Here is a 13,597-nt window from a genome sequence, read left to right as displayed (position 1 = left end):
CCCCATTTCCACCCAGGCTGGGGGGGTAATGAACTCTGGGGCGGCACTGACCAGGGACAGAGACTTATGGGTTGTTGGACTTTGGGGTGATTGGACTTAAGACCCTAAGGGGAAAAGGGTATTGCCAAACTTACTTGGTGGGTCTTTTGCTCATGGTTTATGTTATGAATCCTGTTTGTGGTATTTCCCCAATATGATGCCACATTGTTTCCCTCCTTTATTAAAAGGATTTTGCTACACTCAGACTCTGTGCTTGCGAGAGGGGAAGTATTGTCTCCTAGAGGCGCCCAGGGGGCTGATATGTAATTGTCCCAGGTCACTGGGTGGGGGCTCAGGATGGTTTTGCATTGCGTTATTGAAACAGAACCCCTGGATACTGAACCCGGCCCTTGTTGCTGCCAACTCAGAGAGGCAAGAAGGGTTACATAAATATGTGTGTATCTATGTTTGGCATGGGAAGAGCAGTTTTCTCTTATATGTCTCCGATCCAAATATTAACCAACCCTGAGTCTGCTTAGCTTAAGAGATGTGGTAAGAGCACACCCACAGATGTATGGCTGCAATGTTTGGACACTGTATGACTGTATATGCAGTGTGTTTGTTTTTGTACCGTATATATTTGTACGTTCAGCACATGTGCAAATACATTAGCTGCACTGTGTCCTTGCATGTACAGCCTGTTTGCATGTGCTGTGTTTATGTACAGCATGTGCATATGTCTATGTGTGTGAGTTTATCTGCAGCCTGCATGTACATGATATGTGTTTGCAAATGCAGCATGTGAACATGGTATTATCTGCTGTGTACACACATTTGCATGTGTGTGCAGGTCTCCTCCCCCAAAGGTGCATAAGTACATAAATGTGTAGATGAATTCCCATTGTCTGTGTGATGCTCCAGTGGAACGGGAGGGAGGCTTTGCATTCCTGTCCACTCTACCACACCGTGGGGGCAAACCTGCATTGAACTGGCTTTTCTCTGATGAGAACCATTTCTTCCCGGCTGCCTTTGGGCCTGATCCTCAGAGAGGCTGAGCACAGCCAGCTCCTATTGACATCAGTGGGAGCTCAAGCTGCTCAACCCTTCCCAAAATCAGGTCCTTGGTGCCTAGCCCCTCCAGCCCGTGCGCACAGAGGGGTCTAAGGACACAATGAATTAGCTGAGGCAAAGAAGACATTAGTGCACAAGTGACATATCTCAATATAATTTCTAAAACTCTATGAATTGGACAGATAAAATACTTCTGGTCTATTTTTGTTACAAAATATTAGCCATTTGGATTCTTTGCTAGGTGTGACCACACCGCTGTTCCCGAAGGAAGCTGCTCGGAAGGTTATTTACAGCAGGAAACAGATACAGACAGAGAGGTGCTCTCAAACGCCTACACATAGGTAACATTTGTGTTTTAAAAAAGAAACATTCAGATGGGATGTGCCATGTAGCGAAGGTGTGAGACCTGATGCCGTAAAAGCCACTGTCCCAGGTGTGGCTGCTGAAAAGCAGTCCAGAGAAAATGGGCTAGAGCCTTTAGAGAATTACAAATAGATCCCAAGAAACATTTCTCGCAGCTCCAGGCTCCTGTCCTTAGCATGGGCTGCTAGAGCAGTGGGAGCGGCATAAGCTAAGTCAGCAAAGAAGTCTGATTTGCATTCCCCATTGCAAAGCAGAGATTCTCCCAAGTAGCAGCTCATGGCATCCTGGACTGAACTGTGTTTTAGAAGCCCCACAAACATATGACAATAATTCCAGATTGAACCTTCCAAAAAATACTCAAGTGTTATAGGCCAATAGCCCCAAAACACTGCAGAACATGGTTGAGTTTTTGAAGAAGGGGATTTGGAGTCAGTTAGATTCCACTTTACGACCAAACACATAAAGGGTAACAATGGATGCTGTGGAATTCCTTCTGGGATTTATGAAAATCCATATTAAAAAATACTGTAGTATTGTACAGCCACAGCCCAAATACTCTTGTATCTGCTGGCCTGATTCTCCCCTCTCTCTTTCATACCAGTGTTGCCCTGGGGGAACTGCCAAAGTTACTGATAATTTACACAGGTGTAAGAGAAGAATCAGGACCAGAGAGCCATCTTCTGGGCTAATGTAAAGAGACAGAGTGCCTTCCACTTTGTTTTACCCCAAAGGAGGATTTTGCTCCTTGTGCGCTGGACCATTACTGTACAATGCTGTGTTGTTTGTTTAATAAGCGATGATCTGAATGCAGCAGCAAATCATCACTTCAGTTTGGCTTATCTAATTTCTGCAGCAGGCGCCTGCCTGATCTCACAATCCAAAATCTCCTGCCAGTCTCACAGTCAGAAAAACCATTGTGTGTGGGTTGGTGATTTTCTTTGGGCCACGTTTCTCACAGCAAGGGGTGGATTGTTTCTTGCTTTTCCCCAGGCCTTTCGCTACAATGTTTGTTCAATCTCTTTGTCTAATGGCACCCTGCCAGTGATCAGGTTATGTGCAGTGGTGTCTACTTGCAGAATTAAAAGTATACTGAGTGTGTGTGTGTCTGTCCATCTGTGGATGAGGAGTAGTGGGGCACAGGAGTACAATAGGCCAGATGGTGTGTATACACATTTTAAAGTGCTTGTAACTCTCTTAGACGAACCCAAAGGAAAATCAGCAGAGGGTCTCTGGTCACAGTCCCAGAGGGCTCAACTACACAATGGATTTTAGAGCAACCACTTCTACTAAAGGAAAATCCTGGAATAAACCAAATAACCCTTGCCAATTAACCATCATGGAAACAGGCTACATGTCCCGCAGTGTAGAAGCCAAGCAGAGGAGGTGGTATGGTATGTCATTGCTTCCCTGACCAAATCTCCATGCCAGAAGCAGTCTTTGGTAGGTCAGGGAAGTGGAGCTCCCTCACCCTACTACACCCCTTCACCCCATGTATTGGTAAATCCTAGCACTGCTGTTAGCTTGCTTCTGGATTCTCTGTAACTTGAAGTCTTTAAATCAAGATTTGAAGAGTTCTATAACTCAGCCTGAGGTTACAGGCCTAGTGCAGGAAAGGGTGGGTGAGGGTCTGTGGCCTGTGATGTGCAGGCCAGACTAGATGATCATGAGGGTCCCTTCTGACCTTAAAGCCTATGAACTGAGGAGTCTTTTTTCCAGTGTTAAGGGGGTGGAGGGAAGGACTCAGACCCAGGAAAGCTTCCTGCTTTTTATGTTTTCTTAACTTCACCAAGTAATTATTAATAATGCAAATCTCTCTTCTAGGAACTTCACATTGTTATGAATATTTTATCTAAAATAATTATTTCATCAAACACTTTAAGGTGTTTTGTTGTCACTTTGTGTTAAGTGTCAAATAAAATCCAATTTATTTAAACACACACAAACCTTCACTGGCTTAATGAACTCTGGGAAAAATCAGCCTTCCTTCAAGGCTCAGAGAGTAAGTCTGGAGAAGGAAGAAACCTGTCAGAGATGCTTAGACGCTGTCATCTCCACATCAGCAATGGGTAAAAATAAAATGCTACCAACTGCTAGCTGGCAGCGAGATGACAAATTCTACCTGTAGAATTTCCCAGTAAGCTAAGGCCCAGTCAAACAAAATCCTGCCTATAGCTAGCGTCTGGAAGGGCGCACCCATTCCTCACTACAAAGCCAGATGGCATGGGAGCCAGTCTGCATTCCAGAGCCCGCTGGAGGAGAGGGTAGCTGAAAGTCAGGCCATGTAACATTGGCCGCAGTGAAAGCTCAGCACTGCAAAGGAGGAGGCCTTAAAACTGGTCCCACTAAAGCTGGGGGACAGTTTCTCAGGAGCGAGAGCTTCCTAATCTTGGGCCCTTACCAGCATCCAGGCCCCTGCCTTGCCCACAGACTGGGAGGGCTCATCATAAGCTTCCCCTGTGTGGTGCCTGTTTGTTCCCTTTAATCTTCATTTGGCATTAAGTATAAAAGCAGAGGCATTACATCCTGCTTCGGACAGAAAAACAAAACCAAGAAAGCAGCATTGGCATGTGCGTGTACATGGGACACTCACGAAACGGGGTGTACGTGTGTTCCAAAGGTGGGGATAGAGCAGCAAGTGCTGGGCTTCTTACCAGGCTTTTTGCCAATACCTAGGCACTGTCCTGGGTGCCCCAGCGAAATATAGCGTGTCTCCCCTCGACCCTGCCTGGGAGTCAGGCTGACATCCCACAACGCGTGGCTTTCATGACCCTGATCCAGAAACTTTTTCATCCTCATCCCGGTCAAACCCTGGCTGATCACAAGCCCTTCAAGCCGAGTGTCCTGGCAGAGCCCACTGACACATGAAAGGATGTGGGATAGCCCGACATGCAGAGCCTGACAGATCACAGCCTTTGCTTCTGCGAATAGCCCCACTGAACTCAAGGGGATAGCGCCAACTGGGGTAAAAGCCCTGCTGTATCTGACTCAACCCTATGTTCCCTGATGAATCTCTGGCCTCCACAATCCCCCACCTCTGGGTGACTGACAAGAAAACTGCTGTGTCACCAGCCAGCACCGGGCTCCCGTGGCTCAGCCACACGTGGCAAGGAAAAATCATCTCTCTCTCACACGCTTTTTAAAAATCTAAAATAAGGACCTAAAACTTGTTCTGCCCTATTTTCAAATTCTAAAGTTGCTCTGCTTAAGCCTCGCAGGGAGATAGAGCGAGCGAGACCAAAGCCTTTAAGCTAATTAATACCTGCTCCTCCCCTCTGCGTGGGGAGATTTTTTTTTCTAAAAATACAGCCCTAGCCCATTTTAATGCCGGCTTTCTGCATGTCAGTGTGACCGATAAGCGAAAGGAGCTGAGCTGTCATCTCCCTCTGGAGGGCTGAAAGTTGGCTTAAGGGGAGGGGGAGGGATCCCGGTGTGTGCAAAGGGTGGGAGTGTGAGGATAGGACCAAATTCCCATAAGGGAGCTTTAAGCGGGGGCAACAGACTAGCCAAGCAGGAGGCCATGTTTAAAGTGTGGGTCCCCAAGGCTGTCTGGAAGGTGGGCTCCAAACATCCCCCTCCATGCAACACTGAACAGAAAGAATCAAATGAAGGGATTTTCCATCCCAGAAGGTGAACTTAACATTTGGCTTTTTCTCAAGAGCACAAATTCCAGTGAGAAGGAGACACAAAATCAGCTGGGAGAGGACATGGGTGCGGTTGGGGCTGGGGGAGTCCTCCAGGTGTGGGAGTATATTCCTTTGTGCCAGAAAAGTGTGTGTGTGCGTGTGCGTACCCCAGATCCAGACAGCACTAGATCTTTGAGAACGCAGCCACCTCAGAAAGCTTTTTGGGGGTCTAATCTCTCCCTTCTGCGCCCCCAGAACAACTTGGTGTTTCCTTTCCTAAGCATGCGCTGAGCATACTCTACCACACAGGTGTATTTCCATGTGATGAGTTCTGCTGGGTCTCAGCAAAGCTCTCGTGATACAGTGTCCCAATTGAACAACAGAAAGAGTTTTGGTGTCCAAAGTGAGGCCATCATTGGGTTCTACCACAGCTTGGGCCAGTCTCCCCTTCTCCTGCTTGTTCTCTCGTGGAACCGGCTGCTGTGAGAGGAGAAGATATCAAAGGGCGGTGAGGCGGAAGCATGCGATGAGTCTCACAAGTTCTCAGCTCCAGCTTAGCAGGCAGCAACGGCGGCAGCAGTGTTGGGGACAGTAGCTCCCCCACCCCACCCCACCCCACCCATGCTCTACCCAAAGTTGGTGCCCTGAAAGGTGAGTCTGTTCCCGTCAGAACCCGTCAATGTTTCATGTGATAAAATCTGTGGCAGGGAACAGGCGAGGTGGAGGCGAGGGGTGAGGAGGAGAAAGAAAGGCCGAGATAGCAAACAGAAGACACAAAGCAGAGAATCAACAAGCTCACTGGGAGCAGGGTGGCAAAGAACTATGGTGGGGTCCATGGAGTGGGTTGGCGTGAGCGGCTGGGCGGGAGGCGCAGGTGGAAGTGTGAGCTCCAGGACTGGCAGTTTCTCTAAAGGATTCTTCACAATTACCATCATCTCAGGGCAGATGGGGAGGAGTTAGGTCTGTTCAGGTTTGGTTTTTCTTCTCTTTTACTAAAAAATAAATCCCAAACTAGAGCTCTTTGAAGACAGAAAGGGTCCCAGGGAAAATCTGTGCTGTTTGGTGGTGCTGGTGGTGTGGCTACACTAGACTGCGTGATCCACTGGAGTACCTACGCCTATGAAGCAGGGAGCTGGGGGGGCAGTACTGGTGTGGGTGGTTGTAGGGTGGTGGCGGAGGCGGAAGTGGAGGCTGATGGATGATTTTCACTGGGGTCCCTTGGAGCCCGCTGCCTGCACTGCGCAAGGGGGTGGAGCTGCAGGAATCGGAGGAGACGTAGCGGGTCAGAGTCTGGTTGAGGGCCGGCTCCATACGAGCGAGGCATGGCTTGTCCAAGACAATGACTTTGACAATCTGCTGGCACTGTACAAGTGTCCCCGCCGAGGCGGGATAGGAGGGTACCAATGCTGTCTCCAGCCTCTCCCGTGGCATGTTAGGACGTGTGCTGGCCTGCGTTCCATTCTCGGGCCCCAGGACGGAGTTGTGCTGGTACGTTTGAAGCCTGTTGTGAATTGACACCTAGTTTAGAAACAGTCAAAGAAGCATTAAATGTTACAAGACATTTTCCCATCTGCTACTACTGGCTGCCCTGAACCCCACAATATCTCATTTGCATCAACCATAACCCACCCAAAGCATGAGCCCCAGCCACAGCTCCCTCTCCCCCCACAATAGCTATCTGCCCTCCCATGCCCCAGCTAGAACTAAGGTGCCCTCTTGTTGCCATCACATGAAAGGCAGGGTCAGCCTTTCCAAATACAATGCACACGTTGATTATCCAAACCTCCTGGGACATGTGAATGAGTTCTGATAGTGGAAGCCTCTGAGAATTCTCATTGTAATGAATTGACCTCGGGGACCAGGCCCTGGCTCCAGGCAGCAGGGCAGGCGGATTGGTGAGCAGGGTTTCAGATAATCAAGGCTGTACAGTTCTGCAAAATGACATTGGCTGAGGCTCAGAGCGAGACTCGCGCCCGTCCCAGTGCCCCATCTCCCTGAGCGGGAAGGTGCACAAGATGATTTGCTAAGCTGTTTACAAAGAGAAAAAAGCAGAAATCTGACATATTCCAGCAAACTGCAGCTCCCGCTGATCCGTTTGATGGTTTGTAAGTGAAAGGAAATGAGTTAAAAGAAATTACCCATCTAGCTAGTACAATGATAAAAGAAAGGCATGATGAAATGGCAGCAGATTAGATAATCTCAGAGAAAATGGAGATGCTCTTCTGCTGATGCGAATTACTGGGCAATCAGAAGGAAGAGGGGAAAGGAAGAGAGGCTTTAGGGGTCTCCATGGACCTGAAGAGAATCCCCCACGTATGGGCACCCACTGATTCCAGAGTGAAAATGGGGCGGAAGCTCAAATGTAATGGAACTCCCCCGGGGCACAGGGGTCGGCAGGGCAACAGGCCGGCTCCCAGAAGTGGGTGGCTGCAGGGCAATGAAGCGAGTGGGGCTCTCCTGGGAGGACTGGCTGATGGCGGAGCTCTCCCTGCCCACAGGTATCTGCCAGGTGATGGAGATCCCCGGGGGTGGGTGGAGAGGAAGGTGGTTGGCTGGCAGCAGGGAGGAAACAAGACTCCCTCATGGGGACTGGGTGATAGTACAACTCCCCCCCACCAATGGATGGATGCAGGTATCGGCGCTCCCCATGGGGGGATGGGTGGCTGCTGGGCTTCCCCAGGGCACTGACTGGCTGTAAGGAAGTGAAGCTGCCTCCAGAACTGGGTCACTTTGGCAGGGAGACAGAATTCTGACATGGGAAAAAGTGTCTGCAGGTTGCTGGTGCTTCCCCACAAGAGTAGGTGTGTGGAGGACGGTGGCAGAATGTACGTCTGCTGGCAGATGGCACGGCCCACTGGGAACCGGTGTCTATGAGGAATGGGGATCTCGTGGGAAGCTGCAGGGTAACTGAGCTTCTCTCAGGAATGGGTATCTTTGAGGTGATGAAGCCTCCCCCAGGAAAGAGTGAAGTGCAAGCAGCACCCCAACTGACTGAGGCAATGAGCTGCAGGGAAACATCAGTTCCAGAGGAAACTGGAAGCTGAGGACTGAAAGCACCTATCTCAGGAAATGGTTGTCTGAAGGGAAATGCAGCTTCTTCTTCCCCAGGGGCGGCTCTAGGTATTTTGCCGCCCCAAGCACGGCAGGCAGGCTGCCTTCGGCGGCTTGCCTGTGGGAGGTCCTCGGTCCTGCGGATTCAGCGGCACGCCCGCGGGAGGTCCGCCGAAGCCGCGGGACCAGCGGACCCTCTGCAGGCAAGCCACCAAAGGCAACCTGCCTGCCGCCCTCACAGAGACCGGCAGAGCGCCCCCCGCGGCTTGCCGCCCCAGGCACATGCTTGGCGTGCTGGTGCCTGGAGCCACCCCTGCTCTTCCCTCAAAGGGGACTGAGAGCTGCAGAGGGCTGGAGTGCACTATTGCAACCGGCATCTGCCGGGGGATAGAACTGCCCTGGGAAAGGCCAAATTGAGGGCAGCTAAGACACTTAGGGGAGATCTCCTCGGTGATACAGCTATGCTGGGAGAACGGGCAGCTGGGAGGCAATGGGGGTCTCTGCGTAGGAAAGCGTATCTGATAGGAACTTGCGGTCCCTGCAGAAATGTGTGCAAACTGGAAAGTGAAGCTCCCTGCATAGGAAGGTGACTCACTGGGGCAAGGTTTGCAGGGAGGGTTACTGCAGGTAAGTTCGCGCTGGTGGCTGCATGGCGTTAGCAATGTCAGTGGCCTGTCCAGGCAAGTTTTTAGCTGGGTTCTCAGTCTTCCCTTAAGTAGCAGCACGGGTTAGTCTATGGCATTTGGGAGCTCGGTCCATGAGGGATGTTGCAGTTATAAAGACGGATTGAAAATGCTTTGAAGTTTAGTTTGGATTTGAAAGTTGTATTACCCGTCCTAGCAGTAACTTTTAATTGTATCTCTGGAAATTGGTAAAATTGTCAGTCTGGCTGGGGAGGCATTGATTAAAACCTGAGAAAAGAAACAACAGAGAATGTGAGAAGAGCTGAAGTGAGAGAGTATTACTTACCTCAGCTGCTCTGTGCTCTACTTACCTCCACTGTGCTATCTGAGACCTTCTCCCCCAACTCCTTCTTGCCTTTGAAATAAAACAGACCTATCAGTGAGGAAACCTACGGCTCATGACATCAGAAGGAGCAGAGCATGAGGCTGTGGCAGCTCAGGGGACAGGGGAGGGGCTATGGAGCCTCTAGGTTCTACTCCAGCCCAGACCGATGGCAACTGATTGTTGTTATCATGTGATAACCACTTGGTGGGGTAGATGAAATGAGCTGCTGATCCCAGCTCAGTTTCTTGTGGACTGGTACCCAAATCATCACTGTGTCTGGCCTTAAACAGCAGTCATGGCAGAGAAGCCAAGCCGGGAATGAACATGAAGCCTGTGCTACCTAGACGAGGCAGGTGGGTAGGAGGGTGTGAGAAGAGCTTATAGTGCAATTGCCCATTCCTGGCTTTGGCCTTTCACCCTTCCCCTCCAAAGGGTTCTCTGTGGCTATTTTGCAGTTGAGGTGGCCCTCAGAGAGGCTTTAAAAGAATTTTCTTAGGTACCTGCTGAGCACTTATGCCCAACTCACTTCCACTATTTGCTGAGGGCCCAGCCCTTACTCAGAATGCCGAGCACTCGCGCCCACTGAAGTCAACGCGAGTACCTGTGTGAGTGTCTGAGTAATAGCTGCACAGTCGGTCCCCAAAGGAGAGTGACCTCTAACCTGTCGGAGATGCTTGCTTGGACTGTGGTTCCATCTGAGCCCCGTTGGTCTTTAACGTAAGAGTCTTTGCCCCCTGCTGCTTCTCCAGCTCCCCTGAGAGTCGGAAGGATAACAGTGAATGGGGAGAGACCGGGACAAGAGTGGAGGTGAGACAAAGAAACAGAAGAGAGAGTCACCCAGAAGAGCAGATGTACAAACAAGAAGGGAGAGACCGAGAGGCAAAGGAAGACAGGAGAGAAATAGGAATTAGAGATGTTGTGTATGCACATGCCCGTAAACCCCCCCGGAGGGACAGACTCTGACACCCACATTCACAGGGAGTAGCACTTTACTCCATGAGTGATACAGTTGACTCCAATGGGAATATTCATCCACTCAGAGATATTAAGACCAGCAGGAACTCTCCTGATCTAGCCTGACCTGCAGAGCACAGGCCACAGAATTTCACCCAGCAAAACACAGAGGTGCAGTGACTGGCCCAAGGTCACCAGCAAGCTGTGACCAGAACCCAGGTCTCCTAACTTCCAGCCCAGTACCCTGTCTATGGGGTCATGCTGCCTCTTGTGGAGTAAAATAATGCAACATGATGAAGGTTATCAGCAGTTGTGGCTTATACCAGTTCATATGCACAGAACCTTCGCAGGTACTCACAGATCATTTCTGTGTATGAACATACATAGGGACAATCACATGCATATTCCAACGTTCACCCTCATGGAAGGGATCTTCAACCCCCCAACACGCATGGACATACATACAGGATGACTGCATGGAGTCTGGATCATGCTGGAAGCCTTACATTCAATTCGTATCTGTTCTAGCTCCATCACCTCTGCTATTGACTCTTTTAGATCTTCCACAAATTTCTGCATTTCCTCTGAACCCAGAGCACAGAAGTGTAGTACCTGTTTCTTGTCTGAGCCTGAAACTGGAGTCACCAGGGTGATGCCATGGGGGTAATCTGAGAACAAGACAAGAATAGAGATTGACAGAATGAAAAATCCAGACCTCACAGCACCAGCCCTTGCTTGAGATGTGGCTGTATCACTCCCACTACAGCACAACATTCAAGACTTTCTAGCATGGATGCAAAGATGCAGTGCATCGTCGTAATGTACAGCATCTGAGAACCTGCACTGTTCGGGTCACAGATCCTATGCTGTCCTATAGCATAGGTGCTGTGACTATACAGGGGATTGTCTCATAGTGCAGCACAGGACCTGTGTCCTGCAGCGCCGAGAAACAACTGCCGCATCTCCCTTGCAGTCACTGACAATACTATGTAACTGGTATTTGCCACCACCACCATGTGATTGCATTTCCTATGTAGGTTACAGCATGGCAAAAAGGACTCTGCACAATATGGTGCATGCACAAATACTACAGTACAGTGCAGAGGCCAGCAACCTCCAGCACTGACATAACACTGCAGTAACCCCACTAAATACCAGCTCAGCATGCAGGAAACTCCAGCACTCAGAATAATAACTGTAACGCTTCTGATATGTTCCATGTGTTCTGGGAACCTTCAGGACTGAGACATGACAGTAGAGCACTTGGGTTGAATAGGAGCAAAGGACTTACATTCAGGCAACAACTCTTTCTCTCACCCAGCGGGGGACAGAACAAATCTGGCAACATCAATTGCAAAACTCCCATTGATTCCAGTGGGGCCAGGAATTCACTCTAGGTCTCTGTCCTAGCCAGCAGCAGGGCCGGCTCCAGACCCCAGCGCACCAAGCGCGCACTTGGGGCGGCATTTTGCCGGCAGGGCGGCAGGTGGCTCGGGCGGACCTTCCGCAGTCATGCCTGCGGGAGGTCCACCGGAGCCGCAGGACCAGTGGACCTCCCGCAAGCATGACTGCGGAGGGTTTGCTGGTCCCGCGGCTCGGGTGGACCTCCCGCAGGCATGCCAGCGGATGCTCCACCGGAGCCGCGAGACCAGCGGAACCTCCGCAGGCACATCTGCAAGAGGTCCCCCGGAGCCGTGGGACTGGCGACCGCCAGAGCACGCCCCGCGGCGCGCCGCCCTACTTGGGGCGGCGGGATTCCTAGAGCCGCCCCTGGCCAGCAGGGGGCATGGCAGGGAAGGAGACATGGGTTTACAAGGGTCCTAGCCTGCTTTCTGTCCCAGGCAGCAAGGGGCACCACCTATACTAGGAGGTGAGCCCACTGTGCAGGGAGAGGAAGTGGGACACAGGGAGACATACTCCAGTCATCCAGCTTTAAATCAGACAGGCCTATTTTTCAGTGCTTTGTCCTCCGTCCGGTACTGAGACAAAACTGGATGTGGACAGTACTGGACAAGGGATGCCATTTTGAAGAGCACACTCTGCCTCTGCTGGCGTGAACTTGCACGCATGGCATGTGCGAGGTATTGCTGGCCAGGCTGGAGTCACACCACTCCTGGCCAGTATTCTGGGAATGCGTGAGTGGCCACCCTAACCTGGATAGACTCATTTCTTTCCCACTCAATGGAAAGTTGTAGGGAATGTGATGGGGAGATGCAAAGGGAGCAGAAAGAGCATAGAGAGATGAGGGCCAGTGTTCTGAGAACGAAAGTGGATGCAGGGAGGAACCAGCCAGAAACTCCAGTCTCCAGCCAGCAGGACAGCTGCAAAAGCAGCCAAAGCAGGGACCTCCAGACATTCAGAGAATTTTCTATAGTTTTGATTAGACTTTTTCTGCTCTGTGCTGAGTGGCTGTTTGCTCCACCCTGCCCCCTCTTCCCTTTTCTTTCCATCTAGCTGATTCCCCTCTTAACAAAACCCACACAAATAAACAAACTAACGTGCCCTTTGCCGCCATCCCATTGTTCACTCAGCCTGTGTGTTCTACCCCTTCCTCCTCCCTGTGTCTGTCTTGTCTATTGAGATTGTAAGTTCTTTGGGGCAGGGACCATCTGCTCTGTGTTTGCCCAGTCTAGCATGATGGGGACCCATTCGTGGTTGGTCCTTAGGCACTATGGTAACTAACATTAATAACAACAACACCCCTAAATTCTAACCCCAGCTCTGACAGTGACACCCCTCTGTGACCTTGGGCCACTTAACCTCTCAGCCTCAACCACCCTATGTGTACAAGGGGGATGTAAGTTATAGTGCCCGCACCAATCTCGCAGGGGTGCTGTGAGGGTGAAATAGCGTCTGCAACGAGCGCTGAGGATGGGCTAAGTATTATTATCATCTCCCTTCTCCATGGCATACTCCACACAGGTGCCCATAAGTATTAATTAGCAACAGCAGCAGCTTGTGCAAATGCTGCCATCTCCTCCCTCTCTGAACCCGGCACCATCAGTTACGCTGAGTGTTTCTGGCACTCCTCCTCCACAGAACCAGTCTAAATAATGACAAATAATGGCTCCATTCCCAGACCATCAAGGTCAAGCCGATGAGGTTTGGCCTTGTGCCAGGCTTTTGTGGGTGCCGTTCCAGCAGCTGTTTTGTCTCTTGGCGCCTCTGGGGTGGTGGGAGGAGGCGCAGCACCTGAACAACAGTGGTGTGGAAGGCAGAGCCAGACACGTAATACCTGGGGGCAGGGACAAGCTCTGCAGCCTCACTTGCTAAGAGTGCACTCCATCTGGTATGGTCTCCATCTGGTGCTGGCTATGTGTGTGGTCCTGGCCCTACCGCCAGTCCAGCCAGCTGCACCCCCGTCTGCTGCAGAGTGAGCCATACCCCTCTTATGCTCAGGGGGAGCAAGCAGACACATTCTAGCTGCCTCCTGTGCAGGTGCAATGAGAGGGATAGTGGGTAGGAGCAACTTCTCCCCAACCCACTGCCACCATACAGCAATAATTCAGCCCCCAGTTTGGGCAGCATGCTCAAATCCCTGCTGATGG

The 13,597-nt window shown here is 50.8% G+C and overlaps 1 protein-coding gene across 3 annotated transcripts in view; it reads right to left on the bottom strand.

The window, feature by feature from the left end:
• Positions 1–1,232: 1,232 nt before the first annotated feature.
• The window catches only part of IQSEC3 (IQ motif and Sec7 domain ArfGEF 3), a 69,255-nt gene continuing 56,890 nt past the window's right edge, over positions 1,233–13,597 (bottom strand). Inside the window, exons 9-13 of one of the 3 annotated variants that reach the window (XM_044993535.1) lie at positions 10,556–10,717; positions 9,757–9,849; positions 9,082–9,125; positions 8,919–8,998; positions 6,419–6,554 (exon numbers count right to left, since the gene is read on the bottom strand). In XM_044993535.1, the coding sequence (XP_044849470.1) occupies positions 8,924–8,998; positions 9,082–9,125; positions 9,757–9,849; positions 10,556–10,717 (374 nt within the window). In that variant the 3' untranslated portion in view covers positions 6,419–6,554; positions 8,919–8,923. Of the gene's footprint in view, positions 6,555–8,918; positions 8,999–9,081; positions 9,126–9,756; positions 9,850–10,555; positions 10,718–13,597 lie in introns of all 3 variants that reach the window. The other 2 variants (XM_044993526.1, XM_044993543.1) reach the window with 2 other exon arrangements.

This window comes from Mauremys mutica, chromosome 1, assembly GCF_020497125.1.
Source record: "Mauremys mutica isolate MM-2020 ecotype Southern chromosome 1, ASM2049712v1, whole genome shotgun sequence".
Classification (NCBI taxonomy): Eukaryota; Metazoa; Chordata; order Testudines; family Geoemydidae; genus Mauremys; species Mauremys mutica.
This window is presented reverse-complemented; position numbering and strand designations above follow the sequence as displayed.